Genomic DNA, 20014 nt, shown 5'->3' with positions numbered 1-20014 from the left:
TATCTCAAAACCTCTGTATTGCAATCTATGGACCTTTCCATATGCTCCTTTTTTCTTCATTAGTTATTTACTAGATTATATTTATTTGTAATTATGATGAAAAGCTTAAAATTTCTGAAAATTGGAAATGCCTCATAAGATATGAATGGTCCGTCATGACCTGTGTATAAAATTAGAACGAGAAGACACAGACCCAATACAATATCTCCATCCATTTTAGGTGGGGCATGAAAAAGACAAATCCATACAAATTCATCTTTATTTTTCTCTTTTCTAGTAGATTCATGACTTTAACGCTCGTGAAAATAGATATAGTAATCTATTTCCAGGAGACCAATAATTTTTCATGCCCTCAATCATCAATAATGCTTTATCATTGTAAGGGTATGTATGAGCCCATGATCACCAAACAGTTTGGGAGATGTAATGGTCTGTTGGGATTATTGCAGCATACACACAATTGATTAGCTTCATGTGCATGCACTGCGACAAAATACAGATAAATCATTTTTTAAGCCAATACATAACAAGTGGTTTAAAATGATCTTCACAAAAGAACACGTCAATTACTTAGACTATTTAGATAAATATATATATATACTCCACTGCGTTCACAATTATCATGCCTGTAGCGCCATGAGAAATGATCCAGACATGATTCCTGGTTTAATATAACTATCCAGTAGAGGAGACATGGGCGAGGTTTTCCATCTCATCATAACTATATATGAATTGTACATGTCTATATGTACAGTTAGCCCTTGTCAATTGTGTCTACAGAATTAATTCAGCTTCCTTAGAAATGTCTTGACATTTGGGATTGAAAAAGGACTCAAAATAACAGAGTTCATAAATTAATGAATTTTCATCAGAAAACAGAAATCCCATCAACATACCCTTCATGAAGCTCTCTTGAAGGTAGCAGTTGGTTGTTTTTTCCTCCTTAAAATACAGTTTAGTTTCCATAGCTACATATTTTGTTAGCATTCCCATTTACTTTAATTACTGAATTACTTTAATTTAGCTGCGTATAGTTCAATTTATATAATTAGCAGTGTAAATCCGAGAGTACTATAGTAATTAGCAGTGTAAATCCGAGAGTACTATAGTTCCCCCCGAGTCCTATATTACAACAAGAGGCCCAAGGGCCTTAACGGTCATCTGACTAGCAGTAGCAAAGTTAATCCTTGATATTTTTTTAAGTCTATGCAGAAATTGTTGACAATGAAATGAATTAAAACAGCAATTGAAAAATGGCGTACTGGTCAGATAAGATGAACATATCAAAATTTTAACACATTCGTAGACATTAACATATGAGTGCACTAGTCATTTCGGTCATTCAGAAGATGACATTTAAAGACGTGAGTCTATATATTTGACCCATGTGACTTTGAAAGTTGGTCAATGTAATTCATTTATATAGACTTTGTAGCCTTTCATCCAAGCATGCAACATAAGTACCCTAAGTCTTCTGGTTATCAAGAAGAAGTAGCATGTTTACAGTTTTAGTATTTTGATCGTTGTGACCTAGAAAATAGGTCAAGGTTATTTATTGAAAAAGCAACTTGGCAGTCATTTATTCAAGCATGCTACAAGCCAAATACGAGTACTCTGAGCCTTCTGGTTATTGAGAAGAAGTCGTTCAAAGATTTTAGCATATTTGACCTCTGCGTCCTTGAAAGTAAGTCAAGTTCATTGATTTGACAAAACAAAAACTCAGTAACCCTTCATCCCAGAATGCTACAGACAAAATATGAGTACCCTGGGCTTTCTGCTTTACTTGAGAAGTTGTTTGAATGAAAAGTTTACACACGCACAACTATAGGTCATGACCTAAAAACCGAGAACAGGTCCTTGAGTCCTGTATTACAAAAACCAAAAGAACAGGTCCATAAGTCCTTATGACATTTTCTACACAGATCAGGATGAGTACACATCAAAGGTAGCCATTAACTAATATCATGTGTTAACATTACCCTGCTAGTTATATTCAAATACTTCTGAAACATCTGACCTTCTGTAAAGGTCATGGATATGAACAAACTTGACAGCTCTGCTTATACACTGGGACTATCAAAGCTATAAACCATGGCATGTGTGATCTCCTGATTATTAACTCTGGTACATTTATAGATTTTACACTGTTCAGATGTACATCTACATCTTTCAATGCAATGGCAAAGACTTCATGGTTATTGAAAAAGAACATGGAAGAAGCTTGAATATGCTGTTTGCTCATCCAGTTGTGCAGACAAATAACCAGACTAGATCAGACGATGGACATTGCACCCCTGCTTAAACTCACATACCTTCAGGCAGGTGAGCTAAAAATTGGGAAGAGTTACCTTTTAATTTCCCACGAACTTTGTTGGCTGTTCTTTTGATGTCTGTCATGAGCTCCTCTAACTCTTCTTTCGTTTCTGGAGAAAAAAATTATAATAATACTTAATATTTAGATAATGTATTAGTATAGTTTTGATTCCTGTTGTCCTATGCAGTCCTATAAATATCAACACCCCAGGTCAATTCTGTAGGACAAGGCTAATGTCATAACTGTGTGTATTGGAATCCTTATTGTGAACTTTCATTACTGTATTCTGTATTTGCATATTACCTGCCCTTGTGGGCTGGTATTGATAGTGACATAAAGTGTTTGCGAGCGTAACGTCATACATTTAGGAGAAAACTACATGAATTAAAATATTGAACTCACAAAATAATGACATAACAATTGATATCCGCAAGGGAGCTAAATCTGTAATATGCAAAGACAGAATAGTTGTTTAATTTCGCTGGGATAATTTTTTTGATCTCTTTGTTACTAATTTCTGGGGTGAAACGTGATAGGGATTGTTACTAATTTCTGGGGTGAAACGTAATAGGGATATCTAATTATATATTACTTGTTCTATTTTCATTTATGAGGTAAAATGTTTGAGTATTTGTCAATTTCTAACAGTAATAAGTTATAAAGGCCATCTAACTTGTCTAAGTTTCCTTTTATTATAGAAGTATTTAAGTTCACAGAAATAAATTTGACCACAAAATTTGACCACAAAATTTGACCACAAAATTTGATCCCCCAGGCAACTACAAAGTATTGGCAATCCTTTCATTTTGATTTTATATAGCCATTGTTTCTATTGCAAAAGCTAACTGGAGACAAAATGGAAATGGATCTTATTTGTAATAGGACTTATTTTCTGATTAATGTGTTCTGTAACACTCTCTTCAGGCTGTTTATAGAATGTTTATGTAACAGGATATAAATCGTCTATGTAAGGTCATTTAAAAGAGACGAACCATGTCAAGAATCATAATGTATAATATTACTCTCCTTTCTTGTCATGTAATTTTACCCTAATGTACAACATATGAAGTTGTTGGTTTAATTTGATGTAAGCATTACGAGCCTCTAACATGCAACAATACAATGTTCTAAAATACCGTAACATAAAACTTGGTAAATGTTAATTAAATGTCGGTAACATATATAACATGCTAACATATAACACATTCAAACATGTCTGACAAATACATTTTCAATTTTTTTTTTTATTATTTCATGTAAAGCATATGAAACTGTTTGAAATGTTACCTGGATATATAGCCAACTCATTTACAGTGATTTTCAATGTGCTTGTTTAATCAGGATAATCATGAACCAAATTTTGTATGGATACAATTAAAGACATCAGAATTATAAGGAGAGTTCTGATGTTTATCAGATTAAGTGTACAATAAATAGTCTAGCCCTGCTTGTTTACTAATACTTATTCAAAATGCTAATCAATAAATATTGCAGAGTTCTCATAAATATTTAAGAAACAAATTAAAATTCCTTGCCAGTTTGCTATAAGATGTGTGACTGTTGTGTATAAATCACATCTTGAAGTCGTCCCTGGTGAAACTTTGAGAATTATGTGTCTCTTGTCATGAGCTGATAGGAGTCTATGCTTCATCATACAGAAACTAAAGGTTCAGACGATCTGACTTTATATTAATGTATGGTTAGCTTACATAACACAGCATTGGACTGTCAGTAAATGTATGGTTAGCTTACATAACACGGCATTAGACTGTCAGTAAATGTATGGTTAGCTTACATAACACGGCATTAGACTGTCAGTAAATATATGGTTAGCTTACATAACACAGCATTAGACTGTCAGTTAATGTATGGTTAGCTTACATAACACGGCATTAGACTGTCAGTTAATGTATGGTTAGCTTACATAACACAGCATTAGACTGTCAGTTAATGTATGGTTAGCTTACATAACACAGCATTATACTGTCAGTTAATGTATAGTTAGATTACATAACACAGCATTATACTGTCAGTTAATGTATGGTTAGCTTACATAACACGGCATTAGACTGTCAGTTAATGTATGGTTAGCTTACATAACACAGCATTAGACTGTCAGTTAATGTATGGTTAGCTTACATAACACAGCATTATACTGTCAGTTAATGTATGGTTAGCTTACATAACACAGCATTAGACTGTCAGTTAATGTATGGTTAGCTTACATAACACAGCATTATACTGTCAGTTAATGTATAGTTAGATTACATAACACAGCATTAGACTGTCAATACAATATTATATTAATATTGACAAATTTTCCCTACATTCTGATGGTATGTATGATAGAAAATGTTCATTGATTGGGTGGAATTCAAAGTTTGCTTGACCTTTTGAACCTGGTGTGATTGCCCCCCATAATCGGAACATCACTATGTATCATACAATATAGAGATTGGTTGGAAAGACTTACTGTCATCGGATTGTGGGGCAGACAGAATGGCACTGTGTTTTTTCTTGACTTCGTCCACATTATCAGAAACTTTATCAATCATTCCCCGAATTTCTTCCACCTGCAAAACACAAATTAAAATTGTACGTAAGTATTGGAAATTAAGCAAACCACAATGCATTCCTTCATGAAAAATGTTTATTTTACAACAATTTGGTACATTTAAAACATCACATTAATTCTTGAATTATCTTATAATATTACATATCTTGGGAGAAGACCTACATTGGCAATGCCTGCTGTCTAATCCCTTTGACATTTGTCAATAAAATCATTTGAAATTGAAATTACATATATAGAGTTATCTTATCTTTGATACTGATTGTGATATCATCAGTTTGTATGAGTAACTATGAAGTTTTCTGTGAAAAGACACATAGAACTTAGCTATTGAACAATACATATCCACAAGAGCAGACAACTCTGTTTTATACATGAATTAACTTTTAATGTCTTTGAGCTGTCTTATAAGCCATAGAGCCAGTATGAGGGATGCTTTAGCAATAAATATACATTACAGTTGTAACCTTTAACTAAGAATTGCTTTCCTTATTACAAATTTATGCTAAGTGTTTCTGTCCGGATTGTATTAACTGGCCATGCTTACACATTGCCTGAACTAAAAACATAACTTTATCATCAATATCTGAATATACTGCACAAGCCTCTGTACTAAATCGAATCATGTCCTTTCTCGAAATGATCTTCTAGGAAAGATACAACGACGTAAAACCATGAAACTTGATCATAAAACACCAAGAGAGGCCCAGAATTTGGTAGCCTTGCTTGTTAATTAAATCTGCATGCGGCCGACTCCCATAGACTCTATGTAGATATAATAATCAATTTTCATCATAGGCAAAAATATTGCAGCAATTTCGTTCATGAATACATTTATGAGAATTTCTAGAAAGTTCTGTAATAATTTGTACGAGATTGAGCAGTTAATACAAGTACCGTCAAAGTGGTGTCTTCCTAATTTAATCAATACTATAAAAATTTCATTCCTTGTTAAGCTGGAAGAGCATTTTCCGTACATATTTTTTTAAATACTTCATGGGAAACGAGAAGCTGAGAAGATCAAACCAGGCGAAAACGACTATGACGATCAAGAGCATGAAAGATTCAATTGATGCCTAAATCATTATGATATAAAGATGGTGATCTGAAGTTTACATTATTTTGTACCTGTACACACAGGTTCCTAGACCTGAATATATAGGAGGTACTGTATTCGACCCAATAAGTGCCCAAGGCGCTTAGAAATACTAAGTTGGACTAGCCTTTCACAAATGTATTGCATCAGACATAAATCCATTTTGCAAAATAAATTCATAAAAAAACCTACACAATATATCTAATTTCAGTCTGCATTTAATCTCAGTGTAATGGAAATGAAGGTCTTGAAAAAAAGGAGTTGGGGATAATTGGGATGGGGGCATTTATTGGGTCCTATACGGTATAAAACCTTTTTGTACCCTATAGGAGCCAATAAATTAATCTCATTTAATCTCAGTGTAAGTGAAATGAAGGTCTTGGGGAAAAAAGTTGGAGATAATTGGGATGGGGGCATTTATTGGGTCCTATACGGTATATAGCCTGGAAGACTAGGATGAAGTGCCTGTCCAAGGACAGCACTAAGACAGTAGATATTGAAGTCTGTGATCTTGGCTTCCGAAGAGACCAATCAACCTGTCCACTTATGTTGGGTCTTTATCCTTCGTCAATTATTCTAAGGCCTTTCAGACCGAGACATCAAATAAAACTGGTGCACACTTAGAAATGAATATCGTTAAAATCATTTTCTCAGTGGTTTTCAAAATTACACTTCCAAATTAGGAAATATGAAACACAGCAGTAATTAGGTGTTTTTTTTAAAATGACATTTCTATGTAATTCTAATTGAAATAATTATATCAGGAATGAAGTTAATGCGTTATTGATCCAGAAAGCATAAAATAAACATCTTGCACTATATCCTACACCTGTATCTGATCGTCCAACCTCCACCTAAACCCACCAAACACCACTTTCCCACACCACACACCTACACTCACCAAACACCACATTCCCACATCACACACCTACACTCATCAAACACCAAACACCACATTCCAACACCACACACCTACACTCACCAAACACCACACACCACATTCCCACACCACACACCTACACTCACCAAACACCACACACCACATTCCCACATCACACACCTACAAATACCAAACACCAAATTCCCACATCACACACCTACACTCACCAAACACCACTTTCCCACATCACACACCTACACTCACCAAACACCACACACCACATTCCCACACCACACACCTACACACACCAAACACCACACACCACACACTCACCAAACACCACACACCACACACCCACACAACACACATACACTTGCATCATCCCCAACCCCCACACAACACATACGCACCTCACACACCACACACTGCACACTACGCACCTACAACCCTCACCCATCTCACACACACAACACACCCACCCTCACCTATCAACCTCCATAAACCACAGGGGAAGGGCACTGTTTACCCAAAACTTTATTTCTAACAATGTAATTACTGGAAGAAAATTAATTCAAATTTGAAAAATCATGAATGTGATTTAAGTTGTATTGATGTAATCTGAAGCTATACAACTGGACATCAGGAATCTTGCAAGCAGTTGTGATAATCAATCGAAGGACCGGCTGTGTATACAAGACTGTAATTGGTTTTCTTTTCTCGGTTTTCCCGTTCCTTGTGACATAGATCTAGGTTGGTGTACCACGCTGACACCAGTCAACTTGCAATTGTGTAACACAGAAGTGCTGATTCAGCAGGTTTGTAGCATTGTTACAACACAATTACCTACGGTAACCACTCCATGTTTAAAAGACTACCGACTGGGGCTACAGATATTACCTTTTCTCAATGCTATATAGCATCCACTAGGAACAACAAGCTTAGACTACAAAGTAGCCAAATCAGTCTATTTTGTGTTCTTTCCTAGATTTCAATTTTATGTTAACATAAAATCTTCAGTGAAGGATAATATTTAAAACCCAAATGACAATACTAAAGTTATATTATATAGAGTAAAGGATTATGATAACATGTGATCAATATAGAACACTGGATTGGTTCCAATTTCTGGATTCTCCAGGAACACAATATGAGATATCCGACCCCCGACCTGCCCGAGCCTGCCATATTTTGTATAATTCTATTGATATTATTTATCCGACAGCATTTCTCTAAAACACTGCGCAGCTCTGGTGGACACCCTTCTAAGTAGAGTTTTATATGTTTTTATAGACGTCTGATCAAATTTGACCATTGGCCCTTTCGCTGATTTTTCCATTTTCGTGTACTATAGCCTCCTTCACCCCCATTAGCCAATCATGAACTGATCTTGATTAAGTACTTGGAGAATCCATTGTGTTTGTAAGGATCACAGGGTTAAAACACATAATCAAATTGTGAATCTTTACCATTAGACACTAGCTTTGGGAACATCACTGCATCTGATCACAGAATGGGAGGCTGCATGTCATGTTTTCTTTTTTTCTTTTAGTCCTACACTAGCTTTGAGAACCCGGCTGTATCCAATCACAGCAAGGGAACTTGAGACTGCTTGTCATATTTTCTTTTTTTCCCCCAGTCCACACTAGCTTTGAAAACGCCATAGCATAGGAGACTTTGTGTCATATTTTCTTTTCTTTTTCCCAGTCGTCACTAGCTTTGAAAACTCTGCAGCACAGGAGACTGCATGTCATATTTTCTTTTTTCCCTCCAGAATACTCCAGATCCCAATCTTAAAACTTCTAGGGTTTAAAACATTACCTCGCATTTGATAGGTGTAAGAATATGTAAGAACATTTTATTCTCAGAAAACCTTATTATGCCCTAATTACTGCACATAAGAAAATGAACAATTAATTAAATGTCAAACTACTTAAGTCGTATTTAAAGAAATTGAATGTAACAATTTCTCCTTTGAGACGGACAACACAAGGCATCGATGAACTGACTCATTTTGAGAATTTCTGTCCTCGGTGGCAACCAGTTTTTATGAAAATAGTCCATTAGTTTCAAAATGGATTCCCTTGTGTCAAATCTGAGGTCAATGTAGACAGAAATTGATTACTGATTGCTCCCTTTACAACATATTTCAATTATTGGATATTCCTTTAATAACATCACAACCTAGCTGCTCTCTTTTTGACATTTACAACAAGCAGTGCCTACAGTAACCAACAAATATCTATTAGTCTTAATTAATTCAATGTGTTCTCTAGCTAATGACATTTTTTGTTGTAAAGTTGACCTATTTTTTTTTACCTGACAACCCACTGTGTCAATTGAGCTCTTACAAAGTGTCTTTTTCATAGACTATAAGCAGTTCGCTGATGAAGTGTGTAATATTGAGGACTCGGGTCTACCACTATGTAACACAACAAACAGGAAGTTCCAATATACTTAATTACAAAAAAACTTGGAATTATTTTGGTACTTTGATAGATATACAATGTGGCAAATTGTCATTAAAAGGTTAAAATCAATTATTCATATAACTATTAGTTCATTCGTGATAAAATCGAGCTTAAGAAAAAATTATCTAAAAAGATTTGTCAAAGAGAATGTCTTCGTAAACCAATGAGCACGATACACACAACACCGACCAGGACCTATATAGCTATATAACATAGCTCTGTAGTCCCTTCTCCATAGAGGCATTTAGTCATTGATTTGACACAGAAACGGGTTAGCCCTAGCATTACCTATCTCTCCCCAAGTTTCGTCTTCTCTAAAGAATCAATTTTCTCAGGATGCCTTCCATCCGCAGCCGATACATTTACGACTTAAACGACAGATTGGCAGTCGTGAATAGAAAACCTTTGCTGTTTATTTGGCAAAATGGACATTTCTTAAAGCATTCGCCCAAACATGAAATCAGGCCATTCCTATCGTCACCCAGTGATACGGAAGCAAAATCCTACCGGCCACTGGGGGCCTGTGGCAATGTAGAGATATAGTGTCGGGCTGGTCTATCCCAGGCTAATTACTATTCCACAACATTGCCAAACAATGGGAGATTGGATGGAGTTAAGGCTTGGTAATAGACTATCAGTTATAGTTCAAGTTAATTATGTGTGACACACAAAATCTTTATCTAGTGGCAAAAAAAATATCAGTCCTCATGCATGACAAATAATTTAATCGCTCTTTACACTCTAGCTTGCTGGCCCCAATTTCTGAGGAAACATGTTAGCGAATAAACACATGTTTTTGCTGTTGTTGTAAAGAAACAATCAAAGTCAAGAATCTATAGGTGTAAAATTCACAGTTTTGGTATCATTAGCATTACATCTACAGTGAAACCTGCCTCAATGACCACTATAGGGTTGGTTACCGTTCAGAACGAAACAATACGATACCTGCGCCCCCAGTATCAATGAAACGATACTGGTATTTTAATGATATCAATACTGATACTATTGAAAAAATATACTGGCTGTGTGACATATATAACATATAAATTTCATTTACTTTAACATTTTAATTATATAAGAAGCTACACAAGTTGTTGTGCTAACAATATACTTTTCATTATAAAACAGAATTGCTAGACTTTGAAGATCATGTTCTTACATATACCATTGTCTCCTTCATTAAGTCACTTTTTTTATAGATGTGGATTTCCTTAGAAAATCATATATTTTTTCTTCTTCAAATATCGATAAGAGTAGCGGTAAAATGGGTAATTATAACGATACTATCGGTATCAAGCCTAACGGCCACCTCTGTATTAGAACCACCTGCTACTTTTGGGTATCAATTGGCTATGACTATAACTGTCTATTTGATCTGTGTATAAAGACCACAGAGGGAGATCCAGGTCTGCAGATAGGTTTGACTGTAATATGCTTTAACTTAATTTGTTGTGATTGTACACTCCAAGTTACAGCTGTCTAGTTGTCAACGACACACAGAAATGCACATGTTGTACATTAAATACACTGTGAAACATATTCCAGTATCATCATATTATTTTTCTGCCATCATCAATAGCTGAAACAACTAAAAGTGTTATAAAAACCATTTCATTTTCCAAGAATTTCTGTGCATCTCTAAATGTGACATAGATATGAAATGTTTCCACAGATTTAGCGCTGTAGTTTAACAGACAAGCATTTTAATGTTTTCCACAGGAACAATTTCAATATTTATCAACATTCCGTCCCTGAAGAATTGATACATTATATTGGACTATACTCATCCCTATCTCTAATCCAATATATCATACTGGACAGGCACAGGAAAATGGAGAACAGAGATAGCCGATTCATCATCTATCTCATATAAATGTCTTCTGTTCTGGTGGTGAATGCAGATTCTCTTATCCATCATAAATCTTGGAAAGAAAACTTTTCCTCTTTTTCTAGAAACCAATATCACATTGATTTATATTGTAGAACCTTTGAATCCATCATTGTTGCATGTATCACTGCAGGTGTCTAGCGAAATTCATTTTTCATTTCTTTAGAAACCATTTCAAGTTAGATTTTTCGATGTGCACACCACGATAATGAAAATTGTCAACATTTTAAAATCATTGGATGTGTTTGCTTATAGGTATTTTTCTTGTATATTTATAGCACACTGAGAAGATTCAAACCTTTATTTTAGACAGTGGAGGGTCTAAGTAATTTATGCATTAACAATAGAAAATAAATTACACACAAAACTTTAAGGAAGCCACAAGTGGTAATTTTTAATTTTGGTATTTAAGAATAGTATTAGGTTACCACATTTCCATGATGAATTACTGAAAACCGTAAATGCATTGGATTTGCTCAGAAAACAACCTTCTGTGATAATTATACGAATTAGGCATATGTCCCTAATTTACCAGAAAAGGACAAATCTATCAGATATGGTATAGAGAAACCAAAGTGTAATGCTTGAATATGACACAAGTGGGATTATATCAGGCCTAAATAAAATGTACTGTAGAGATGGCATCACACTGCTAGCTATTGGATGATATATGTACACCAACTTTTTATGGTTGTCAGAAACTGATGGCAGGCAGCAGTGTTTTTATGATGCAGCCAGAAGTTTCCCCATCCATCAATAATCATCTGATTCTAGTGGTAATAAGATTGATCAGGTCACTCTGAATATTGGAACCAGCATCACTCAACTACAGTTTTATATACTGGATGATTAACTTTCCGATAGATTTCCATATCAACTTCACGTTTTTGATTATCAGAAATTTACTGCCATGAAAAGGTTCTGGGATGATTTTTAATTGGTTGTTCATTCATCCCTGCACACACATTTAAACTGTTCTAATTCAAAGGATGGAACAGTTTATCATGAGTTTGTAGGGGTGCAATGAGTTCAATCCAAATTCAACTTCCTCAAATTATATAGTGTTGTGTAGCTTTTTAAAATCTATTCTTTCTGCTCAACACCCAGATTCCCAGACTAACCCTCTATTTCTGGGTCGAAGGTTCAAAACCCACAAAGAGCAGTTACCAGGAACTATAACAACAGGTCTGAGATTTATCTCTATGAAGTCTGACTTTACTTCACATCCTAAATCTGACTTGTTTTAAATGAACTGTCTGTAACTAAATAAGACAAAAAACAAAATAAACCCTAACCTATCCAGCTTTAACTATTATGGAAAAGTCATTTTCCAAAACAAGGACATAATGTGGCGATAAAACTGTTGCATCCCTTACTACCAGAGCAGGCAATTTACAATATAAACAATACATTAGTGAATCTCCGCAATAGAGCTGACAAATGATGCAGAACCAGTGTATGAGCTGCATGATTAATGGACCATAACGAGTATGAATGACACCTCGGCTATCTATTACTCCCCTGTAATATCTCTGCTACTACAACCTCTCAGCACCACAATCAATTGATGACAAGTTGTAGTGTTTATATATAGAGTTCCCCAGGAAAAACCTGATGCAGCGTACTGTCGTCATCGTCGTGGTGTGCTGTGTGCATAAACAGAGATTATGAATGAAGTTTCCACTCGGAATCGATACTCCTGTTACTTGTCGAGGCTGCTCCGAGTGATCCACACACTATTAAATATTTATACGGAAATTCACTCACTTTTTTTATTATTGATCAATACTATAGCCTTCTCCATTTTCCAGGTTTGTATCAACTGTTTATTTCCAGATTCTGAAGACGTCGTAAAACAACACCAAAGATGTTGTGAAGCAACACTTATTTCCAGATTACATCATAAAGCAACACAAATTTTCAGGTGATGTTGTGAAACAACACTAAGATTGAGATGATGCTGTGAAACAACAACCTATTTTCTTTTTCTTTCTTTCGTTTATTTATTATTTTGTGTGTGTGTGTGTGTGTGGCGGGGAGAGGTGGGGTGAACTTGCTTTGGTAATCAATGATCATAAGTGATCCTGCATAAATTTCATGTGTGTTTTAAAATGTTGCACAAAAAATATGTTCAATTTTGAGAATTGATTTATGTCTTTATCATATCTCTTCTTCAACATTTTTTAATTCATTGTGGCAAAACTATCCCAATGATGGACAAAGATATGACTGTAAAAGGAAGGTTTCTAGGACAGAACCCGCTTCCTCTTACATGACATTTACCAACAGGAGATATGGTACCATTTAGAATATCACAAATAAAACTAGTTCTGAATTTTTGTATCTAAGAAGAAATGAAAGGTGATGTTACTCAATAACCTTTAAATAATTGGCGATTAGATACTAGAAACTTGAGTATTTGTAACTTATTCACCTCTAAAGACACATCTGATCTCTACTCGGTGCTGGAACAACTTATTATCATCTTTCAGGAGGGAATGAGTTAATAACATCTACTGTCATTAAGCAGCAAATAGGGGGAAATGGCCAGATACTGTGGCTACTACGCTTGTCCAATTCCAGTGTCTTATTCCAGTATGTTGGACATGATAAATGCCATGTTCTAGGACATTTGGAAACACTGTAAGGCAGTGAAGATGGACGAGGTGCTGTCTGTACAGCCAAGTCATTACAGAGCCTACACCCAAGGATTTATAAGCGAGAAGGATTTGTCACTCAGGGTTTTGGACGAATACGTCGTGAGTGCTTTTGTGTTTGTGCACTGACCGTTACGTTTGGCGACGACTGATTTTCCTTTGATATTCGCTGGCGCAACCTTTGATGTAGTTTTCGGGTGCCAGACTTACCATCTTCCTTTCTGAAGATGTCATAAGATGTCTTATTTTTTAGATGAAAACCTAAGATATTTCTTCTAAATCTTCCATCCTTAAAACAAGAACTGGACTATGCGAAATTTATTAAGCTTTACATTGGTATAACTTTTGACTCGATAAGACAAGTATTGGTTGAGAAAAATGGTTTTATTGCTGGTTCATAGGTGTCTCGTGTGGTGTTTAGTCGTGTAAAGAGACAGTGACAAATCCTTTTCACTTTTAAATCCTTGTTAAACCATACCACATTGGATCAGATCTATATCTAGTGTCCTCTGTGTCCCGGTCATGTGATCCGGTCATAGATCACGACATGATTGGGTTAATGTGGAATCATTCTACCATTAATTTGGTATAGCTGTGATTATAGTGTTAGCATGTCTCAAGATATCACTGCAAATGATCTAGGAAAATTTATTTGTCTTGTGATGTCTCCAACATTATAATCAGATAGCGTTAGCATGTCTCAAGGCATCACTGCAAATGATCTAGGAAAATTAATTTGTCTTGTGATGTCTCGAACACTATAATCAGATAGAAGTGTGACTGTTAGGTGCAATATTGTAGCTCAAAAAACTTTTAGATCGTCTTAAGAGCTACAATTGGTGCCTACTGCTAATGGAGCCAATTACAGATTTTAACAGTTTAAAAAGTTTGCATGCATATCATCATACTTGTTTTTAATCAATTACCTACTAGGTAATAAAACTGTACTGTGTAAAATAACAAAATTTACAGCGAGACATTATGTTTTTACATACCAATATGAAGGTCTTTTCGAAGTAAAATTATACGGCAAGTCAACAAATCATGAACTTGACGTCTTGTGATCGGTACGATGGATATTAAGAATGATTTTTGTGTTTCTTTTGGACAAAAATAATATATAAATGCATGTATAGCCATGAAATAATTGGAAACCTACAAAAAGATATAGAAAACTGTGCCCAAGTGATTTTCTGAGGCAGTTCTCCACTAGGACACATATAGACCAATTTGTACTCAGCCGAAAGTTATAGTAGGCGGATATGTATGGTTAGTTCAAACAAAATTAGTTCCTTATGGAAGTTATTTCAAATTTATGCTAAATTCCCAAAAACACAGTTTACTCCTGGAAAATCCTTCCCAATTTACCATTTTCTTTCCTAAAATAAAGTAAATTTAACGCCCCTTCGAATGTCCAATTAAATGAAAATAAGCCCTTTGCTTATTTGGTTTTATGTACTATTTACAGCCTGAGACATGTGAGAAAAAGTGAGGTTAAATGGTGGAGGAAAACTGGAGTACCCGAAGAGAAAACCACCGACAACAGTCAGTACCTAGTAACTGCCCCATATGGGATTTGAACTCAGGACTCGGAGGTGGAGAGCTTGTGGTTTATATGTCGGGACATATAACCACTCGGCCACCGGGGCCCACTTCATTACACTTATCTTTCTTGAAGGATATGACATGATATAAGTATTTAGACAGACATATTTGTCAATGTTTGTATAATCCTTATTAAAATGTATATATACACGAAGTCTCCAGAGACAAGCGTTCTTGTGAAAACACCAATTTTCTAACAGAGATTGCATGTCCGACTTGGCCCTATAGCTGTGCTAGACTTGCCTTGATTTTGTGACACCTAGCAATTTGTGGCAAGGAGATGGGACATGCAAGCAAAATGTCAAAGGAGAACCAGACTTGAAATCGCTGACTCAACAAATTCAGTGGCAACTATATACATCACTAGGTACAAAGAATTGAAAATAAAAAACACATTCAGGTCTAGATCTGTTTATCTACAGAGGCGACTCAGCGTATCACATCTTTATACTTCAGCAAGAGACATCAAGACTTCTTTTTATGTGTAGCTTGAAAACAGATAAATTGACGTGGCACCTTTTGATTCAGAACAGGAAGTATGCATGATACCATAATTGATGCAAAGTAAATTTTCAAATTTAGGGGAGACACCATAACAACACATAATTTTAGAGGAAGCTGCATGTACACACATTTGTGCAGTAATGTTTGATTAAAGCAAAGAGAAAATCACAGATCGTCTGGATCTGACCTACTGGAGACATTGACACCATGACAAGAAGTCTTACAGTACTGTTACAGTCTGACTGCAGCATCATGAAACAATAATTACTGCAACCATACTGTAGTGACGAAACAAGTATCATGGTTAGAACTGAATTCATGCTGCAATTTGTTTCATACTGTATTAATTGGTACTGCTAATTGGTACTGCATACTGTGAACATGCTGCAAAGCATAGCCATCTTTTATCATAAAACTAACAACCTTGAAAGACTCAAATTGTCATGACATCAAGCAACTTTCTTGTAAGTTGTACTGAAGATACATTATCTACTTGGTATATTTTTTATTAACTCATTCACAACTGAAGACATATTAGGACTCTTCTAAGTTGAAAAACCGGGGACAGCTGATTATAAGATTTCAGGGGTGAATGGGTAAGCATCATATGCCTAAAACTTTTCACAACTCTTGTTTATGATACATAAGCTGTTCTCACTGGGATCTATAATGAGACAGTTAGAACCACTCCCGATAGACTTACTGGAACATCCTGATCAAGGTCCCACTGAGATCTATAATGAGACAGTTAGAACCACTCCCGATAGACTGACTGGAACATCCTGATCAAGGTCCCACTGGGATCTATAATGGGACAGTTAGAACCACTCCCGATCGACTGACTGGAACATCCTGATCAAGGTCCCACTGGGATCTATAATGAGACAGTTAGAACCACTCCCGATAGACTGACTGGAACATCCTGATCAAGGTCCCACTGAGATCTATAATGAGACAGTTAGAGCCACTCCCGATAGACTGACTGGAACATCCTGATCAAGGTCCCACTGAGATCTATAATGAGACAGTTAGTACCACTCCCAATAGACTGACTGGAACATCCTGATCAAGGTCTCACTGAGATCTATAATGAGACAGTTAGAACCACTCCCGATAGACTTACTGGAACATCCTGATCAAGGTCCCACTGAGATCTATAATGGGACAGTTAGAACCACTCCCGATAGACTGACTGGAACATCCTGATCAAGGTCCCACTGAGATCTATAATGGGACAGTTAGAACCACTCCCAATAGACTGACTGGAACATCCTGATCAAGGTCCCACTGAGATCTAAAATATGACAATTAGAACCACTCCCGATAGACTTACTGGAACATCCTGATCAAGGTCCCACTGAGATCTATAATGGGACAGTTAGAACCACTCCCGATAGACTGACTGGAACATCCTGATCAAGGTCCCACTGAGATCTATAATGAGACAGTTAGAACCACTCCCGATAGACTGACTGGAACATCCTGATCAAGGTCCCACTGAGATCTATAATGAGACAGTTAGAGCCACTCCCGATAGACTGACTGGAACATCCTGATCAAGGTCCCACTGGGATCAATACGATATACTGTATCCTCCAACAACAAATTCTATATCCCACAATTTAAAAAGCACACAGCTTTGTTGTTTATGGATGTCAATATACGCTCAGATCACAAGATCGGCTCTTTAAAAATCAATTATATTGTTTCTGATAAAACCCCTAATTTTCCTGGCTCATGAATCACATGTCTCTGTAGGTAGAAGTTTGTATGTTGTCTACATTGTCATCCAAGTTTCTAATTAATTAACTTAATCATGACTAATTGGCTATCATAATACTACCTGTTTAACATGCATATTGATTACAACAAAGGTGTGTTGAATTAATTATTCACGGTAACGAATAATTATTATTATGAAATAAACATTGTGCTTGTTTGTTGTTACAATGTAATATTTATGACAATATAAATTACATTGTAATATGTAATTACTTTGAAGTATCATGATTCCACAGTAGAGCTTAAGTGATCTATTCAAAAGTTCATAAATTACCAGTCAAATCATGTTATTTATAATGTTGTGTGACAAATAGCTATTGCTTCAATTTTTTTTTATATTTCACATTAGTAAGACCAAAATGTCAGTAAATCTTAATTTCCCCTTTGACCATATATAGATCACTGTGGAAAAACATCTCACTACACATTATATCATCATATTTATATAACCCTGTTTTGGTCTTTCCTCAATAATCAAAGTCTGTTCCCCAAAAACTAAACACATGTTTAAACAAGGACATATCATTCAGATCCCCCGCCAATTGAGATATCAAAGCTGAAGTAAGTTTGATTGTGGAGACTTATGTGTATGGAAAAAAAAACAACAGGAAAAAGGAAGTTGAGCTAAAGAAAGATGGAGTATAATTCAAGTAGAGCGGGGCTGCAATTGTTGAATCAGGTATACAGCCTTGACATTTATATCAGACTATATACACAAAGATGGGTGGAGTTTTGCAAAGTAACATTTACTATTTACCATATTATTTTCAGCAATGTTTCCATGGTAACGGAAAAAGTGTAAAAAATGAAAACCTAAAAATAGCAAAAGGTACTACTAGACCATAAAAAGAATGTGTCTATGAAGTTTCTGGAAATATCTCTGCTGGTTTTAGAGTTATGCTCCGGAAATGAACCTGCTACAAAAATATGATATTTTCAGCAATGTTTCTATGGTTACAGAAAAAAGCACAAATAGTGAAAACCTAAAAATAGCAAAAGACACTACTAGACCATAAGAACAATGTGTCTATGAAGTTTCATGGAAATATCTCTGCTGGTTTTAGAGTTGTGCTCCGGAAACGATTCTTACACAAAAATCTGACCATTTTCAGCAATGTTTCCATGGTTACAGAAAAGTACAAAAAGTGAAAACCTTAAAATAGCAAAAGGCACTACTAGACCATAAGAATAATGTGCCTTTGGAGTTCCGTGCATATATCTCAACAGGTTTTCCAGTTATGCTGTGGAAACGAACCTGGTACAAAAATATGATATTTTCAGCAATGTTTCCATGGTTACGGAAAAAGTGCAAAAAATGAAAACTTAAAAATAGCAAAAGGCACTACTAGACTATAAGAACAATGTGTCTTTGAAGTTTCATGGAAATATCTCTGCTGGTTTTGGAGTTGTGCTCCGGAAACGATTCTTACACAAAAATCTGCCATTTTCAGCAATGTTTCCATGGTTACAGAAAAAAGTACAAAAAGTGAAAACCTTAAAATAGCAAAAGGCACTACTAGACCATAAGACCAATGTGTCTATGAAGTTTCGTGGAAATATCTCTTCTGGTTTTAGAGTTATGCTCCGGAAACGAACCTGGTACAAAAATATGATATTTTCAGCAATGTTTCCATGGTTACGGAAAAAAGGCAAAAAATGAAAACCTAAAAATAGCAAAAGGCACTACTAGACCATAAGACCAATGTGTGTATGAAGTTTCGTGGAATTATCTCTACTGGTTTTAGAGTTATGCTCCGGAAACCATTCGTACGGACGGACGGACGGAACCCATTTGTATATCCTCCGCCAACTTCGTTGGGCGGGGGATAATAAATTTGCTATTTTGGATTGGGAGAAAGAGTGAATCTCAATTAAGTAATACATTTGATCTGTAAATCCAAACTACTGGATTTACATTAAATATTTGCTATATCACCATAACACAAAATTCATTAACTGCACCATTACAGCATAATCATTTCACCACAAATAAAAGTAAATAAGAGCCCCCAACCAGACAAGAAATAGAAGTGATGGGGGGTCTTATTTGTGGGCGGGGTCTTATATGCAGTGAAATACAGTAGTCAATGTAAATATAGGAGAATGCATTACAAGACACCAGGTAAATGAAGTAGATAAACTTTGGATGTGATGCATTAGACAGGGTGAATTTATATACAGCGTGACGCATAGGCAGCTGCAGGTTTGACTGGTATCTATAGCAATGGAAAACAAACTCTGATAAACA

General features: G+C 35.6%; 1 protein-coding gene across 2 annotated transcripts in view; it reads right to left on the bottom strand.

Moving 5' to 3' along the window:
• LOC138332213 (syntaxin) overlaps nucleotides 1–20014 on the bottom strand; it is a 68602-nt gene that overhangs the window by 22435 nt on the left and 26153 nt on the right. For both annotated transcript variants that reach the window (XM_069280214.1, XM_069280213.1), the window contains exons 3-4: nucleotides 4788–4887; nucleotides 2349–2423 (exon numbers count right to left, since the gene is read on the bottom strand). In XM_069280214.1, the coding sequence (XP_069136315.1) occupies nucleotides 2349–2423; nucleotides 4788–4887 (175 nt within the window). The remainder of the gene's footprint in view (nucleotides 1–2348; nucleotides 2424–4787; nucleotides 4888–20014) is intronic.

This window comes from Argopecten irradians, chromosome 9 (assembly GCF_041381155.1).
Source record: "Argopecten irradians isolate NY chromosome 9, Ai_NY, whole genome shotgun sequence".
Taxonomy (NCBI): Eukaryota; Metazoa; Mollusca; class Bivalvia; order Pectinida; family Pectinidae; genus Argopecten; species Argopecten irradians.
The sequence above is the reverse complement of the archived record's forward strand: the minus strand, read 5'-3'. Positions and strand labels throughout refer to the sequence as shown.